The sequence below is a fragment of the Ovis canadensis genome, chromosome 9 (genome assembly GCF_042477335.2).
Source record: "Ovis canadensis isolate MfBH-ARS-UI-01 breed Bighorn chromosome 9, ARS-UI_OviCan_v2, whole genome shotgun sequence".
NCBI lineage: Eukaryota > Metazoa > Chordata > Mammalia > Artiodactyla > Bovidae > Ovis > Ovis canadensis.
In genome coordinates this window covers 31,843,116-31,857,564 of record NC_091253.1, presented here as the reverse complement: position 1 = coordinate 31,857,564, position 14,449 = coordinate 31,843,116, and the positions used below count along the sequence as shown (strand labels likewise).

Genomic DNA, 14,449 nt, shown 5'->3' with positions numbered 1-14,449 from the left:
CTATATCTGTAAGGCGAAAATGTGACCAAGACAATTTGCCAGATCATTTGAATGGGGGAAGAAAACTCCTTTTCATGAAATAGCCATGAATGTTTAAATGAGTCTATTTTATGCATGATTTACTCAGCTAACTGTCAATTCTCCATTTGTGTATACAGCTTCTACTTTAGCTAAAATTATAGTTTTTAAAACGCCAAACAGAACCTATTTTATAGAAATAAATATACCAGTACATAAGGATCTATGTGAAAGGATGCCTATCACAGCATCATCTGCAAAGGCAAGCCTCTGGAACCACTGTGAATGTCCATCAATGGAGGAATAACTGGACTGACTGTGGTACATTCACACTATGAGATATTGTGCATCTATTAAAAAATGTGTTCATTTTTTACTAAAAAGTCATCTAAAAAGTTGTGGAAAAGTGTTGATGATGATTTAGTGAGAACAAACATATAAAATATAAGTCCATTTTTGTTCTTAAAAAAGATCCCTAATCCCACATTTGCAGAAATCATTCATATGATTGTAGAGGTGGGCTGGACCCAAGCCTGCTAATGAACTCTCGTTACCATGAAGGGTAGAGACAGGAGGAAGGTGAATGGAGTAAAGAGGAAAAAATTCATGGAATAACATGAAAGAAAATGTAGGATGCAAATTATATTTATTTAGAACATTTGCAAAAAATACATAAAAACTTAAAAGAGGCATATATGGACAAGCTCTAGAAGGTCAGATGGACAGATGTGTTAAAACGACAGAGCTACAGGCGATTCTTTGCCTTAGACTTCTATTTTTCTTTTAATAGAGATTTTGTGTCAGTTAACTTTATTTTGTAATAGACATTTATTCACATTTTTCTGTACTGTAACTGGGTTGCCCGGTCCAATTAAGTTCACGTTTCCATGAGCTACATTGTTCTCCACAGTGAAGCGAAAGTCCCTCAGTCGTGTCTGACTCCTTGTGACCCCATGGACTGTATGCAGTCCATTGAATTCTCCAGGCCAGAACACTGGAATGGGTAGCCTTTCCCTTCTCCAGGAGATCTTCCCAACCCAGGGATTGAACCCAGGTCTCCTACATTGCAGGCGGATTCTTTAGCAACTGAGCTATCAGGGAAGCCCTTGTCCTTCATGACCCCGGACAATTAAGGGCAAACATCTCAGAAACTCATTAGATGGGGTAGACACAGCACCTGAACAGAATGGCTTGGAGGACTGGTATCTCTAAACCAGGCCATACTATTTGACACGTTTAAAGTTGTTAAAAAGCTAGGGACATACAAACAAAACTCTACCTAAAATGCCATGATTCACAACAACCTAAAGAAGGTAGTCTGATATTAATAAATGTTAGTAGATACGTGTCAACAAAAAGCTGAAATTAGGAAAAGCAAAGTCTGTGTGTGATAGCTAGCACAGATTTAACACAGATGATGGATAAAATGATGTGCAATCATGAAAATATATTCTATCACTCTTGATGACAGGAAAAAGTGGGATACCTTAATCTCTCTTGGTCTCTCCGCTGTTTTTCCATATGTCTCAGAGTTTCCAATCTAGATTCAGGAGTGTACAAGCAGGGCTTATTCCAGAATTCCAGGTCGTCTTCTCTGTCATCTAATTCCTTCCCCTTACATTGCCTTTCTTGTATTTCTGGTGCCTGGATGTAGTCTTTACTCTCTTCAGAAGATGGACTAGGGACAAACACAGGACACATCAAGACCAATAAGGGACATCTGAGTTTCATCCTGAACACTGCCCCTGAAATACCTTACATATTAAAAAAAAAAATACATTATCTTCTAAGCTTTGAATAACAAAATGTGTCTGAAAGAAAGCCTATCCGAGCCAAGTTGGAGAAATTAGTGCCACAGCCCTAGGACAGGCCCACCTTACCCACCACCAGGGATGCTGCAGTAATCAGATCCAAGGATTCGTAGACTAGGCTGATATGAGTCATCTGGGGAGCTTCATACACAGTACGGATCTCTAGGCTCCCACCAGAGTCTATCCAGTCAGTTTGGAGGGGTGCCTAGGACTCTTGCTTTACAATATGTCACTGGAGGTTCTGATGACCAGACAAACTCAGGGACCACTGGGCCTTGGTAATCAATCTTTCAGCCTTGCACCCTTCAATTTCATCCTTCACACTGCGCCCAGAGGACTCTTTCTTAAAAATTTGATCATGTCTTCCAGGTTCTTTAGGGGCTTCCCTGGTGGCTCAGACAGTAAAGAATCTGCCTGCAGTGTGGGAGACCTGGGTTCGGTCCCTGGGTTGGGAAGATCCCCTGAAGGAGGGCATGGCAACCCACTCCAGTATTCTTGCCTGGAGAATCCATGGACAGAGGAACCTGGCTCAAAGAGTCAGACATGACTGAGGAACTAAGCACATTCCAGGTTCTTTAATGATTCTCAATCTCTAAAATTCTTCAGTGGGCTATATGACATTGCCCATAGTACGGCCTCTATCTACTCCATTTTCATGGATGACTTTGGGTTTTGTAGCTTTACACGGTAAGGGCTTCCTTGGTGTCTCAGTGGTAGAGAATCCACCCGCCAATGCAGGAGACACAGGTTTGATCCCTGGGTCAGGAAGACCCCCTGGAGAAAGAAATGGCAACCCACTCCAGTATTCTTGCCTGGGAAATCCCATGGACAGAGAAGCCTGGTGGGCTACAGTCCATGGGGTTGCATAGAGTCCGATGCAACTGAGTGACTAAACAAAAGCAGTATGAGAATGCTCTCTTTTTCATTCATGCTTTGTGGACTGTCAGAGAATTAAACGATGTCTCCATAAGGCATCAAATAATTATTCTATGACAGTCAACACTTACTCAGCAAGGATTCAGCTAGTATTTATTGAATGTCTTTCTGTGTGTCAGGCGCCAGAGAGACAGAAGACTGTTCCAGAGAGAGAAGGACATCATTCGAGCAGTGCACAACAGGTATAGGCTCTCCCCCTCACCTCTCCCTAGAATTCGCACTGTTACAAAATCATATGAAATGAAAACAAGAACAAGGAGCCTTTAGTACCAGGACGGCAAATGGTAAGGACTCATTAAATGTTAGATTTTGTTATTATTCTTGTTCCTGAAATGAGATAACACAAAATGCTCGTTTAGTTGACCTTCAAATAAAGTGCTTTTCAAAAAGACAGACCAAAATATGAAATTTAACGAGTACAAACAGAATATACAGTAAAATTCTGCTTAAACACCTTACGTATTATAAAATGCAACTGGACAGTTTAACAAACAAAATAGTGCAAATTACTGAAAATAAATGCTTTGTCATATAGCCATGGTTCTTTATGGTACTGAAAAAAAAGGGGGGAATCTATAATATTCTATAAGATTTTAGTTAACCATCACTGAAATCGCTAGTTTCATTCTCATTAAGAATTTTTGTTTGGCAGACTCACAGACATAGAAAACGAACTTATGGTAACCAGAGGGGAAAGGTGGGGTGGGGGATAAATTAGGAGTTCATGATTAACATATGCATACTATTATATATAAAATAGATAAACAAGGACCTACTGTGTAGCACAGGGAAATATATTCAATATCTTATAATAACCTATAATGGAAAATAATCTGAAAAAGAATACACACACACACACACACACACATATATATATTACTGAATCACTCTGCTGTATACCTAAAACTACACAACATTGTCAATCAGCTATATTTCAATAAAAAATTGAAAATAAAATATGGACAAGGTGAGTTTATTCTAGAAATTCAAGGATGGTTTAATTTTGAAAAATCTATCAATGTTAATTCAACACATCAACAGAAAAACATGCTTATCTCAATAGATACAGAAAAAGCATTTAACAAAAACCTAGTATCCATGATGATAAAAGCTTTTCATCAACTTGGAATAAAAGGAAACTAACTCAACTCATCAGAAGCCTCACAGGAATCACTATACTTAGTGATGATGAATTGGCAACATTCTTTTAAAAGTCGGGAACAAGATACAGATACCCATTCTTACTGTTGCTATTCCACCCATTATTGGAGGCTTAGCATAAAAAAATAAAGAGCAGAAGTAGAAGGATTGGAAAATTTTTTCAAGTTGCTATTTATTTTTTAAAAGGTGTTTTTTCTAAGTAGAAAATACAGGATAATCTACAGACTGACCACTGCATCTTTTTAACAAGTTCAGCAAGACTGCATGCGTGCTAAGTTGCTTCAGTTATGTCCAACTCTGTGTGACCCTGAGGACTGTAGCCCTTCAGGCTCCTCTGTCCATGGGATTCTCCAGGCAGGAATACTGGAGTGGGTAGCTGTTCCCTTCTCCAGGGGATCCCCTGACCCAGGGATCGAACTTGTGCCTCTTACGCCACCAAGATTTCTTAATACTATTTGCCTCTATATACATCAGAAAGACCCAATAACAAATCAATCTTTAAAATCTCATTCTACAAGATACTTAGAAATAAATCTAATAAGAAATAGTGTAAAATCTTTAAAGAGAAAATTATAAAAACTTACTGAAGGATTCCAAACATCTAAATAAATAGAACTATCCCAAAGTTCAGCAAGGAAAGAATCAATGTCCTGAAGGTGTCAACTTTCCCCTTATGAACATATAAATTCAATGCAATTTCAATCAAAATTACACTAGGGATTTGGGGGGAGTTTGAAGGCCTGACTCTAAAATTCTTACAAAAGAGTAAAAAAGAGATGAGAAGTATCAAGATGATTTTGAAACACGAGAATATCTCCTAGCAAAAATCAAGATTTATAGAAATTAAAACCATGCGGCAGTACTCCCATGGAAGAATCTAGGGAGCCCAGAAATGGGCCCATGAATCACATGAGCAGGGAATATAATCCGGGAAAAGAATGGCACTTTAATAAATGGGGCTGAAACAGACAATCCTGTGCAGGAAATGACTAGCACCCTACCCCAAAAGTTAACCCCGGATAGATAGATATGACATTAGGATATTTAAAATTTTCATAAATAAGATCAAAATGTATAAAATAAGTTTAGCTACATTAATATGTCTAAATTCTAGAAAACAAAAGCTCTTATTGAAATCAAAGACAAGTCATAGACAGACTGCAAGAAGGTATTTGGAAACCTCATAACCACTAAAGAATTTGCATCTAGAATACAAAAGAGCTACAAAATAGTAAGAAAAAACCTTACAACTTATTTAAGATAGGTGGAAGTCCTGAACAGAAGAAGTCTAAATAGCTAATAAACATATAAGAAGACATTTAAGATACTGAAACTCACTCTTACTTCTAGAAATGCAAATTAGAATATGAGATACTATTTAACAACCAACGTGATTGGCCAATGTTTTAAAAACCACATTATCTACTATTGACAAAAGATTAGGAACTCTCTAACGCTGCTGATATATGAGTTTAAATTAGTACACTTTAAAAAACAGTTGGGCAATGCAAGTTGAAAAGATGTTTACAATTAATATGTAGCAATGTCACTGCTGAATACATACTACAGAAACTTCCGTACTTGCACAAGGAGACATGTGCACCATTGTGTGAAAAAAAAGAGAAATGGAAAGCCACTTACACAGCCCTCCAAAGAGGAATGGCTGCATCAGGGCTGATCTTCAGCTGACCCTCCTCCTGCCTCACTCCTTTCCTCCTCCTCTTCCTCCTTCCTTCCTATGGTCTCAAAATAGGGCCACAGATTGCTGGAGCTGGTGCTTATTCTGATCTATCGGGGCCAAAGAATTACTCACTATCAAATATTTTGAATGCCTGCTCTGGGATAAATTGTGATTTATTCAGGCAATGGAATTTTATTCCACAGCTAGAATGAATGAACTCGTCTTACGTGTCTTCATATGTGTAAAGAGCAAAAACACAATACTGAATGAAAAGCAAAGCTGTAGAAAGATATCATTCATGCTAAAAAAAAAAAACAAAACATAAAACTGCTCTTAGTTAAGTGCTATTAAGAAGTACATAATTATGTGGGTAAATATATGATAATACAATGGGATCGACATTATACCAAACACTGCTAAAGTACTGACTTTAGAATGGCGGATGCCACAGGATGAAAGGAGGAGAGGGATGGGGGAGAAACACTGAAGGAGCTTCTCTATCGATATTCTATTTATTAAAAAAAAAAAGGCAAACATGCCAACTATTAACATTAATAAGTGTGGGTGGTGGCGCACACAATAGCTATAGCTGCCTATTTTTTTTAACATTTATGTATATCTGAAATACATTATAATTATTATTTTCCCAAGTTTAAGAGATTCTGTTATCAAAATATCAAAAGATTTCATTGTATGGAATCAAATCAACTGAGTACAGTTGCAATTCCCTCAAAATAAGCAAGCATGAAAAATTCATGTTTGTAAAAACGACCAGTTAGGGGCATATTAATCACATTAAAAATGCATTCATTGTATAATTCACAAAACAGAACATCTTATGCAATTAAAATTGCCCAATGTATAATAACATGATTTGCATTTAACTTTTCTAAAATATTCCTACTTTATAAATCAAAGTACATCTGCTATTTCAGCTTTCCTGTGCATCTTTCAGAGAAATTTGTCTGAGGATAATTTTAGATGAGAATTAAAGCTGCTAGTTTATAAAGGCCCCCCCCTCCACCCTCTCAAGGGAAGAAAACCTCACCAAATGGTCACAAACAATGGGATGATCACACATGGTCTTCCCCAAAATTCACATCATAATTTATTCCTCAAATCAATCACTGGACTCTAAGTGGCACTGTAAACACCTTGAGAAGAGACCTTTTTAACATAAGTTTTGCTTTTAACACGAGTTAACCAGAAAGGACACTCCATTTACCCACAGGGGAGCACTGATGTCCACGTGCCGGTGTCCGTCAGAGCCTGTGTGAATTCTCCCCGTCTCGCCTTTGCTTTCCTCCTCCTTCAGTTTCCTCTGAGCCTCTTCCTTGTCCTTGGCTCGCTTAAGACAGTAAGCTTTCTCCTGCTCTCTGATTTGTTGTTCAACTACTGGGAAGTTCTGTAATGCCTGAATCCTTTCTGAACGCTCGATTTCTTTACCGTCCAACCACTGGAACAACAACAGCAAAAAACCAGCCAGCACAGTGCATTTATCCAGAAGCTGCAATTTGAATCAGCCCCAAGAGGACTTTACTTGCAAGACTAGAAATAGTAAATAATACACCTTAGTGATACGGAGTTGAAAGCAAAGTAATTAATGGGAAATTTCACGAACTTTGATCTAAACCAGTGTTTTACTTCACACAATTAATAAAGTTTACAAAGCATCTTTACTGGTAATAGCAATAAGTAGGTCTTCTGTGGAAACTGATTATTAATGACAAGCTCTCAAAATACATTAATTTTGTAACTGCTCATTGTGTTAAGAATTTCAATATCTCAGGTGAAGTCCCAAATGCTCTCTATGAGAAAGGGCCTTGTATATTACACAAAACTGAGCTCTAATGCGAGTGGGCCCAGGAACCAACCCACACCTTGATCTACAACTTGTAGCCTTCAGAACAATGAGATAAATTCCTGATGTTCAAGCTACCCTGTTTGTAGAACTTCGTTATCATAGCCCTAGGAAATAAGACATCTGTTAGGACAACTCTTGTCAAAGGAGATAACAAGCTTTCAATGAAATGCTATGTAATGATGAATCCATTTGCAGGAAGGAATGGAGACACAGAGGTACAGAATGTACTTGTGGACACGCTGGGGGAAGGCAAGGGTGGGATGGACCGAGAGGGTAGCATTGACACATATACACCACGGTATACACAGCCAGCCAGTGGGGAGCCAGTGGGGAGCCAGTGGGGAGCCAGTGGGGAGCCAGTGGGGAGTCAGTGGGGAGCCAGTGGGGAGCCAGTGGGGAGTCAGTGGGGAGCCAGTGGGGAGTCAGTGGGGAGCCAGTGGGGAGCCAGTGGGGAGTCAGTGGGGAGCTAGTGGGGAGCCAGTGGGGAGTCAGTGGGGAGCCAGTGGGGAGCTAGTGGGGAGCCAGTGGGGAGCTAGTGGGAAGCCAGTGGGGAGTCAGTGGGGAGCTAGTGGGGAGTCAGTGGGGAGCCAGTGGGGAGCCAGTGGGGAGTCAGTGGGGAGCTAGTGGGGAGCCAGTGGGGAGTCAGTGGGGAGCCAGTGGGGAGCTAGTGGGGAGCCAGTGGGGAGCTAGTGGGGAGCCAGTGGGGAGCTAGTGGGGATCTAGTGGGGGGCTAGTGGGGAGCTGCAGACAACACAGGGCGCTCAGCTCAGTGCTCCGTGATGCCCTAGAGGGGTGGGAAGGGATGGGGCAGGGAGGCCCACGGGGGTGTTGTAGGGCAGAAAGGAACACAACATTGCAAAGCAATTTTCCCCCAATTAAAAAAAAAGATTCTGAAGTTTATCAGCCTATTTTTAAATACTAGTAAACACATTGATGAGCACTATTTTCAAAGACAGGCTGTTGCCTGTTGTAGCAGCTGAATCACAACAGTCTTTCTGGAAGGAAAGACTCTACCTGAGACCTGCACATTAACCCAGAGAGAAGCAGGGAGTGTGGTTACTGTGAGAATGGTGGGCTTTTAGGCTCAAATCCCACTGGGGCCACTTGTCAGGGGTGTCACCTTAAACAAGGAGCCCCAGCTTTCCAAGGCCAGGCTTCCTCATCTCAGGATGCTTCTAATCATCTCCCTGCAAGGGTCCAGGAACATCAGAGATGCTGTGTGCCAAGCCCCTGGAACAGCCCTGACCCATGATTCAGGCTCCTGTCTGGTGGCTCACACACTCCTAGCCTGACACTGCGGGGCTGACCAGGCCCAGCTGGGCTGACAGCCCCACACCCTTCCTGGGAGAGGGCGCATAGCATCCCGGTCTCTAAAATTCTGCTTCTCATCTGTTCATTTTTTCAGGAAGTGCTTGTACAATGATGACTGGCCTGGACGATGTCTGAGCTACTATATCACTCATTCTAAATATATGTTTTAGATTCAATTATCTGAGTCGCTTATTCTTTTAATCAAAGACATTTTACATTGGGGAAAAAAATGTATTCTATTAATCCAGCAATTTTGCCTACACAAAAGACAGCAGTCTAAACACAAATGTCCTCTGAGGATGGAGGACAAGGCTTGGAAGAAAGCCAGGGCCTCCACACGTTCTCTGTGCAGAGGCAAAATGCTGCTCCCGCTGCTAGGGGCGCGGGTCACCGAGAGGATGTGACTGCTGGCCTGCGAGCTGGACCTGGGCGATCACAGGCTCCTCACCCCTCCCCTGTCCTGCAAAGTATGTTCTGCTCATTGTTGCCACACTAGGAGCTGTTCCAGGGGCACAGCCTTGAGAGAGGAAGGTTCTGTTGAGACCCTCTGGACTGAACCCAGTTAAGGCCTCTCTACAAACCTGTGAGAGTCTAGCTGGCGGGTGCAGAGCCCTACTCATCTTGTTGCCCAGAACAAGCTTGGTAAGGAAGCTTCCTTGCTTATTAGACTCACCGCCTGCCAGTCTGTCTCCAGAGAGGCTGCCCCTTTCTCTGGCCTCTCCTTGCCCTCTGTGTATGGAGGACAGTTCCACACTTCACCAGAGAAGTCGAGAGGTTTCAGGCCAACACGTGCAGGTCAGGAGCTCTTGGAGTTATAACACATAAACATTAATAGTACTACTTAAATGTTTTCAGGTGTAGGATTTGTCTAGAAACTGTGTGTTTTTTCCTGGTTTGCAAAATCATCAGATATGGGGAGATGCGGCAGAAGAGATTAACACACAGAGCAGCAGTTCTCGAATGAGGTCCCTGGACCAGTGGCATCAGAGTCACCTGAGAGCCTGTTCTGAATGCAAACTCTTGGGTGCCCTTCAGGCCTACCAAATGGGGTACTTGGGCAGGGGGCAGAGGGGGCGGGGGTCAGTGAACACGAACCGTGTCTAAGTATTCCAAAGCACACGAGAGCTTGAGAATTAACGTAGCGAGTGAGTTAATAAACTGAGTGAAAAAAAAAAAAAAGGCACAGGAGTTTAACAGTATGAACTCACTCAGATGTGTCCAGTTCTATGCGACCACATGGACTGTAGCCCACCCAGGCCCCTTTGTCCATGGGACTCTCCAGGCAAGAATACTGGAGTAGGTTGCCATGCCCTCCTCCAGGGGATCTTCCTGACCCAGGGATGGAGCCCACGTAGCCACCTCAAAAGCCCTGAGCTTTTGGTGAGCTCTTAGTAATAATGGATGCCCTCTATAACAATGACTTGAACTCATAAAGAAAGCTCAGTTCAACTCTGTGCATTCTGAATGAGAAAGGAGAAAAATATGCCCATTTATTTTTCCAAACTTTACTCGAGTTATTTAAAAAATTTTTAAAGTTCAGTGAGCCAAAGAATTCATTTGGATTTTTCTGGAATATTCCATTCTCTAAAACAACACATTCTCTGAAAACGCTGGGAATAAATCAGGAATCACTGTGTAGTTGCTTGTTTTCATTTTTTTCTGAGAATTTCGTATCATGGAGATAAAGCATACCTTTAGCTGCTGAAGAGTTGCCACCACGAACTGTCTGTAGCCGTCAAAGTCAGCACAGGGGTTTCCCATGAGGAAGAGCTCCTTCAGGTGGATGTTGCCTTGAAGGGTTTTAACACTGCTCAGCTCTCCAATGAAATTCACCGTCAAGTCTAGCTTTGTCAGCCCTTCACAGCCTGGTGGGAGAAAGGAAAAGAAAGCAAAGCCCGAAAAATCACCCAGGTACTAAAACGTGTACAGTAGCACATCACAGAAGTAACAGCTGCAGGTATTTGGAGTCTGTTCACTACCTGCACTGCTGACCAAGGATGGGGTGGGGAGGGAGGCTGGCGGGGGAGAGTTCAAGAGGGAGGGGACATATGCATGACTGTGGCTGATTCATGTTGATGTATGGCAAAAACTATCACAATGTTGTTAAGTAATTATCCTCCAATTAAAATAAATAAAATTTTTTAATGTTAAAAAAAAAAAAGGCTTAGTCTTGATTCACTTTTCTGTGCCTCCCTTTACTTTCAATCCCTGAGTCCCTCAGGTCGAAGGAAATCCTTTTCTTGCCCACATCTGCAAACTCTGGGCTGTTGACATTTGGATTCAGTTACTAACTGGGGTGAAGAAGGTCAGGTATAAGCTGCTGCTGGGGTGGGCTCTGCATCAGAACAAATGTCCCCTTAAAGAAGGCGCTGGAATTTGTGGGCCTGAGAATTTTACCAGGTACAGTGGTTAGGACTCATCTCAACGCAAAGGGTGATGGTGGGGAATCCCCAAACAGAAGGCATTCCGTAAAATCAAGCCTCAGAATTCATCTTTAAATTCATACCTAAAGCCAGTCTCTTCCAAATAAGTTAGTTCTAACTTAACACTTCCAGATATAGATTCTTACCCTCTATTCATCCATCCATCTATTCAGAAGTTACTGGGTACCTATGTATAAGTTGCTGACCCAGGTCTTCAGGATAAAGTGATAAAAAATACCCATGATATTTCACTATAAACTTATGTACAGTGTAGAAAAAAAAGAAGAAAATTGCAGAAAAAAATTTTTTTAATGTGCAAAGGCACCAAGAAGTGAATCTAGAGAGGCAGGCAGAACTCAGAGGTAGGCAATGCCTGCTGAGACATTGCAAGCCACCCTGACTCCACACTCACTGGCTCTTCCACCTCAATCCCCGTGGGCTCTGCCCACAGTAGCGGGCTTCCACCGCCAACATTCTACTCTTCTAGGACTTGCTCCTCGAAAGGTGACCCAAGACCGTCCCACTGGCAGATCTAATAGACCCTCTGCAACACACTATGTCACCCGAAGAGTCTGCTGCGTAGGATGGGACCAACCATGGACTGTCCCTTAGATCCTCCAACTGGCTTGAAACAGGGACACTACTTTCTCCTTGTTCTTCTTTATAATGTCGTTTATTCCTCTTGATCTTTTACAGGCTTTTCCACCCCATCAGTGGGGATATAACCCAGATTTCCATCAATGACCCAATACTCCCCTCTCCTTATGGTCCTGATGACAATAGTCATGTTCACTGGTTTTACTAACCCCAGATTCTGACGACTCCCAAACAAGAAACCCATACCTGACCATCCAACTGAAGATCACACTCCTGTTTCTGCATGTCTGCAAGATATTCCACATTCAACATGTCCAGACCGAATTCTCCACATTTTTTTCTCTCACTTTCTACTCCTCAAAACAGCTTTTCTGCCTTCTTTAAGTCTAGAGTTTATTGATGTCATCACCATTTTGTATTAGACATGATTTGTTTCACTTTGTATCAGACTGTATCACTTTGATACACTGTGATACACTTTGATATCACTGTGTTGTATTACTAAGGTAAAATATGAATTATTAAAAGGATGAATATTTAAAATACACAAGAACAACTCAACACCTTTATATATTTGAGATTCAGCTACATAGGTAAAGGAGACTCAGTAACTTCTTATCTTCAAAACTGAATTTTAAATATATTGGCAAGGTTATCATATAAAAAATATATATATTTTTTTCAGCATTCAACCTATCAATACAGAAAATAGGCTCTTAGGTGCTTTTTTTCCCACTTGATCCAGAATTTCAATGGGGAGGAAAAGGTCCTGGTCAAATACATCAACTGGGAACAGGTAATTTGTACAAAACTGTTCAGAACAGTTTTATTCACAAGAGCAAACATAATTTAAAACACGTCAAGTGCCAAAAAATAAAGTTATTTAAAACACATCAATATACTTGATAATTCAGTCATTAAATCATAATAATGTGAACTCAGCCACTATAGGAAGAATGAATATGAAACTAGACAAATAAATATAATTAAGTTTATATCTCTGTGCCTATAGGTTTGTTTATATTAGCAAAAAAAAAATGTTAGATGGATTTTGTGAAGTGTAAAGGATATATCTGGGGTAGTCTGACTTAAGATACAGGTTGCCTGGTATTTCTTAAGTTTACTTTAGGACACTTGAGAGATATTTTCACTATATTTTCTTCCATATAAGAAAAGACTGACATTTGGAAGACTCCAACAAACTAAAAAATTCAGATAATTTTTGGATTTTGCTGTAATTTTGTAGATGCAGAACCCTCCAAATGTTCATTATGTTTTTCAAAGTGATGAATCTTAATTTTTCTTCTGCTAGGCTTACACATAAGCAATTAAGCCACATCTGCCATTTGAAAGAACAATTCCTGCTGAACTAGCCAGCCAGAAAAAACCTCCTCTTTGGAGTTAGGGTACCCCTGCCTTTACTGAGTCCCACCCTTTATCCTCTGTGCTGAGAAGATCCAGCTCAATGACCCACAGGGATCTGAACGTCACTGAAACCAACTCGGTGATTTCCCAAGGGGGAGAGCTGACACTCACAGAAGCCCCTCCTGTCTTCCCAGGTTAGGGTGGGTGAGGAGGAGCGATGGAAAAAAATAGGCACTTGATTCTATCCTGGTGAATCCACAATAAGAAAAAAAGAAAGAGGGATACAGTTACGGTTTGAAAACGAACAAACAAAAATCCAATTTACGTTTAAGATTACACTGAGATTGACTCAAGTAGGTGAGCTGAGTATATACACCCTCCTCTCTACCTCAAACATTTAAATTAAACAAAAAGTACACATTTGCCAAAAGATAAGGCACCCATCCCTCCCTACTGGCCAGCTCTCCAAGCAACCCTGAGCCCAGTGCATCTGTAGTAGAGCTGGAAGGCAGAGCACCAAATGAGGAAGTGTTCACTGCGGACCAGGCTCCCAAAGCTCAAAGACAGTACTGACAATGCTGCCCTCTAGTGGTGTGTGGCCAACACATACCGCAAAACCCAGAACTCTCCACCTCCTTTGGGATTCTTTGCTAAGGAAAAGAACAAGCCCTGGACAAGGCAACTGAGAGCGAGAGTTTAAATTCTTTCTCTGACATCATAGACTGACACTTCACTACTACAGAATATAGATACAAGGCAGATTTTATTATTTCATGTGTTCACATGAGACTATGGTAACCAGGCTGGAGAGTGGTATCTGAGAGGGAACAAAGGCCCCATTCCTAAGGCAGAAAGATGCCAGTGATGGAAAGAAGCCTCTCAGCTCCAGCACTGACGATGGTTTGGGGCTTTCTTAGTGATGACACTGGAGGTTTTGAGGATGAACATTAAAAATGTATGACGAATATTTATGTCTTTATTGATATACAACCTTGATGGCCACTGAAATACCAATGTCGACACTGTGAAACAAATAGGCTAAAATCCAGCATAACCTAAGTAACGCCCTCCTAATTTTAGCTCTTGGCAGATGGGAGGAGAGTGGGGAGAGCAGCTTGCCTGCTCCATGCCCCTGCCCACTCGCACTGAGTGCACGTGGTGCTGCCAGCCAGGCAGGAGTCTGGATGTGTAAACACAACCTCACAACTGCAGAGTAAGCCCACACAGGCACCTAATCAACCAAACCCTTTGCGGTTCCAGCAGACACTGAGTGTTACTAGAC

The 14,449-nt window shown here is 41.5% G+C and overlaps 1 protein-coding gene across 9 annotated transcripts in view; it reads right to left on the bottom strand.

Annotated features, from left to right (window-relative positions):
• The window catches only part of DNAAF11 (dynein axonemal assembly factor 11), a 73,705-nt gene that overhangs the window by 34,102 nt on the left and 25,154 nt on the right, over positions 1-14,449 (bottom strand). For 5 of the 9 annotated variants that reach the window (XM_069599872.1, XM_069599874.1, XM_069599873.1 and 2 more), the window contains exons 4-7: positions 10,475-10,647; positions 6,837-7,063; positions 2,968-2,985; positions 1,505-1,696 (exon numbers count right to left, since the gene is read on the bottom strand). In XM_069599872.1, coding sequence (XP_069455973.1) covers positions 1,505-1,696; positions 2,968-2,985; positions 6,837-7,063; positions 10,475-10,647 — 610 coding nt within the window. The remainder of the gene's footprint in view (positions 1-1,504; positions 1,697-2,967; positions 2,986-6,836; positions 7,064-10,474; positions 10,648-14,449) is intronic. The other 4 variants (XM_069599875.1, XM_069599876.1, XM_069599879.1 and 1 more) reach the window with 1 other exon arrangement.